Here is a 4283-nt window from a genome sequence, read left to right on the forward strand (position 1 = left end):
CATAAATGGCTTCATGCTAAAAACAATAGGCTCAGAGGAAAAGGGGGAGGGGGTTATGACAAGCATCTTCATGCTTCAATTTTATGAAGAAGTTTTCACAATCATCAAACTCAAAATCTGTCTATCTCATCTCTATACATCGACCACAAGAAGCGAGAATTCACAGCTCAATATCCATTCACATGATCTCTATAAATTTTGTCGTCAAAGCATATGAACACACACAAGAGCAAAAAAAAGGCTAACCAAGTTGAAATCATCAGCGCTTAGCACGCCTGGTCTTGGCCTTGGTCTTCTTCACGGGCTCTTGCTTCCCAAAGATCCCACAAAACCCACAACCAGAGAGTTTCGGCGACGGAGGGTCGACCGCTGGCGAAACTTGGCCTGCTCGATATCGCTGACGCCAACAGCCGTTGGATGCGGCTAGCGGCCGAGCATGTTGACGGAGAGCCGTCGACGGCTGGTCGGAGCGCCTCAGCTCTGGCAGCGGCCGTTCGGCTTCTCCGTCTTCTTCTGCCTTCTTTGGTTGTTTCATTTCATCGGACAGGAACCTGTCCTCCCATACTAATCCTGAGGAGCCTGATCTTCTGAATGTTTCGCTTGACCTCTGAAGCCCAGCCATCTGAATTGAAGTTGATTTTTGATATCTTTTTGGTGTTGGAGTTTTAAGTTGAGAAGTAGGGATAGATTCTACAGGAAGTTAAGCATATGTTTTATTCAAGAAACTTTTATTTTATATACATATATATAAATAACAGAAGGAGAGAAGAGTCATGTGGCGAGCACCTTGGTGGTAAAATATGCACAAGTTTATAAAAATTGGGTTTTTTTTCATATTAATCCCTCAAGAAGATACAAATGCTATTAGGTTCCCAAGTTCTGACAAACTGTTTCAAATTAACCATCCACTTATTACTTCTGCTTTTAACTAGAAGGACTAATTTGAAATAACGTACTGGAGAATTGAACTAAGGGTCTGTTTGTTTGCTAAAAAAAAATCGGAAATGTGTTGCCACCTCAACTTTCAAGAAATGAACAAGTGCCACATGTGTTTTTGTTTTCAAGAGTTTTTCATTTCTCATTTTTGTTTCGTTTTTAAATTTCAGGAAATGAAGTGCCACGTAGGATGCTGTTGAGCCTCGAGAATCCAAACCAATCGCCGAGAAAAGATAAACCAACACACCAAATCAATAGCACAAACAATCAAACACCAGTTTTACGTGGTTCGGCAAGATGCCTACGTCCACGGGGCAAGGAGATGGGAGTTTTCACTATTAGAAACAAGATGATACAACTAGGGTTACAAATCTCTCACCAAAAACCCACAACAACTCACTCTTGATCTCACCAATTGCTCCAACAATAGAAGCCCAATAAAACTCTCCCTTCAGATCTCAAACTTCAGCCTCCAAACCCTAGAAACACCCCTTTGGGTATTTATAGAAAACCCAAACGAAACGGGTCTGGAAAACAGACCCAGACTCAACCCGCTTCGGCGGTCGACCGGCACGGTCGACCGCGATCCATCGCGGTCGACCGGCGCGGTCGACCGCCCTCCATCCAGCCGCCATCCAAACTCACCAAATCGGCTGCATCAGAAAACTGACTGCCTACGTATCCTCTCCGAGGAATCAAGCCTTCACGTAGTTCACCTTTGGCCTCCAAAGGCCCTCAATCCATCTTGCGGCTAATAGCATCATCAACGACCCCAAACTGAAGCGATCCGAACACCTCCACCTGAGGTGAAACAATGACCGTATCCAAAAAATATCCACCAGCTGCATCCAAGTCAACCACCTCATCATCTGCCCCCATAAATAAATGGCTCACACGTTGTGTCACCTCAGCTGGAATCCCAACCAATGCAGAATGACCTGGAGTATGTGGGGAAATCCCCACCCAATGTGGAGTAGCATCAACCTCCACCCGCTGCGATATCCCTCTGACCTGATCAATACTCTCCACCTGCCGAGAGTCCAAAGTGACAAACCTGCTCAGACCAAACTCAGAAACTCCACACTGATAGCCGAATGAACTCCTGAATCCCAAATGCGTAATCGGATCCAATCTCACATCAGCGATGTGACCAAGTGCTGGGTAGCCCAATATCCGACGCCAACCAAAATCTGAAGCAGCTCCATCAGATCTAACAACTCTATACGCAGCAGTCGGCAACCTCATAAGATGACCCAAACATGTCGAAGCCTGAATACCAGATCCACTGCTCGACAACCAATACTGATCTTCCTCCAGAAAAGAACGGCTCACTGAATCCGTCATCTCATCACGTCGCCCCACTGTCTCCTCTCCTCTGAAGTGTCTCCAACTGCCATGAGCTCGGCACCAATGCAAGAAAGGACTCCTACTAGAACAAGTACAACTGGTAACCTTTCTGCCCATACACCTCCTCCAACTGTTGCGGACTACTAGGGCTTTATACCAACGGGACTTGGTTATAACCCAAATATGCCTAGTACAATCCCCAACATAGGAAACAAAATAACGATTACCTCCCGATGATGCCTCCTCGAAAAGCCCCCCAATGCCTGACTGAACACCTCCAATAAAACCCCTCGATCGGTGGATAGAAGTGCTGAACTCCACCTCGGTCTTCTCGCTCATCCTAATGTGCTCACAGAACACCTCCAATAAGACCTCTCGATCGATGGATAGAAGTGCTGAACTCCACCTCGGTCTTCTCGCTCATACCAATGTGCTTACAGGACTTCAATCTGCAGGTCATAGCACTCCTCAACAATCTGTGCATGGTATAACCAATAATATATCCCAGCACCAAACAATGCCACAATCTAGCCATAGAAGTAGTCAGCGCCCTATCAACTACCGTGCTCCCAAGTAGATAATACAAGTTACTCCGCCCGACTCCCTTCATCATAATCATGGACCCCGATGTGACCTTCAAGCGAGAATCCGCCAAAGTCACCCTATAGCATGCTGCCTCCAATATCCCAAGTGAAATGATGTTCTTCCTCAGTTGAGGAACGAACCTCACATCAGCCAACTCCCGGATCATCCCGTCACTCATCCGAATCCGAACAGTACCAATACCACCAATAAGGCATCTGTGATCATTACCCATGAGAACAACATCCCCTCTTTCCAACTCCTGAAAGCTGGAGAACCAATCCCTTCTAGGGCATATGTGGTAAGTAGCACCAGAATCCAACATCCACTCGGTGGAGTCGGCAACATCAACTGACGGAAGAGCTGGGCACGAATAGCCTGAAGAATCTGAATCTGAAACATCGCCACTAGCCTTGGTAACATTTACCTCTGAAGCTTGAATAGCCGGCTTGCAATTTTGGGCATTCAGCTTTCCAATGTCCATCCTCTCTACAAAAGGCACACTGATTCCTACCAACTGCAGGATGCCCCCCTCTAGACTGCGACCTTCTTCCACGGTTTGGACCTTTAGCTCTTGCAACCAATGCCCCCGCAACCGGCTCAATGGAAGTCTCCTTGTCCTTCTTTCGAAGTTGATAGTTCACAAGGGCTGCGGTGACCTCACTATACGAAAGAGATGCCTTCCCATTAATAAGAGTGAGGACGAAGGTTTCATATTCCTCGTCGGGCAAGGAGCTCAATAACAACAATGCTGTATCCTCATCTTCAACAATGACATCTACGTTCGCCAAATCTGCAAGTAGCTTCGTGTAGTGGTTCATGTGATCACTAATGGATGTCCTCTTCTTCAATTGGAAGCGATAAAGTCTCCTCTTCAAATGCAAACGATTTTTGACGCTCTTTGTCAAATATTTGCCCTCTAGGACCTCCCAAATCTTCTTTGCCGAAGTTTCATTCATCACATCATATTTAAGGTCTTGGGTAAGGCAAGACCTAATCACACCACACGTCGTTCTATTCATTTTATTCCAAACCTTTTCATCCATGTTGTCCGGTTTCCCGTCCAACTCCAATGTATCTTCCAAATTTTGCGCATCCATGACTTCACATCTCCAAAGTCCAAAATTATTTGTGCCGTTGAACTTTTCCACATCTATTTTCATAGAATGTATATTCAAACTTTGGATGGCCCTCACACTAGAAGAACCCTCCCCATGTTTATCCTTTTCGACCATAATCTCAAAGCACTCAAACAATTGCGGAACAAACAAGAAAATAGATCCAACTTGAAAAAGATAGAAACTTTACCACAAAGATCCGGAACAAACAAGAAAATAGATCCAACTTGAAAAAGATAGAAACTTTACCACAAAGATCCCACCTTTATTACCAATCGAAGCTCTAGATGAACTTCCCAA

The 4283-nt window shown here is 45.3% G+C and overlaps 1 protein-coding gene across 1 annotated transcript; it reads right to left on the minus strand.

The window, feature by feature from the left end:
* On the minus strand, positions 7 to 759 carry LOC109822016 (uncharacterized protein At1g15400-like). Its single transcript, XM_020388173.1, has one exon. The coding sequence runs from the start codon at positions 620 to 622 to the stop codon at positions 260 to 262; it is 363 nt and encodes a 120-aa protein (XP_020243762.1). The 5' UTR covers positions 623 to 759; the 3' UTR covers positions 7 to 259.

The sequence above is a fragment of the Asparagus officinalis genome, chromosome 8 (genome assembly GCF_001876935.1).
Source record: "Asparagus officinalis chromosome 8, Aspof.V1, whole genome shotgun sequence".
Taxonomy (NCBI): Eukaryota; Viridiplantae; Streptophyta; class Magnoliopsida; order Asparagales; family Asparagaceae; genus Asparagus; species Asparagus officinalis.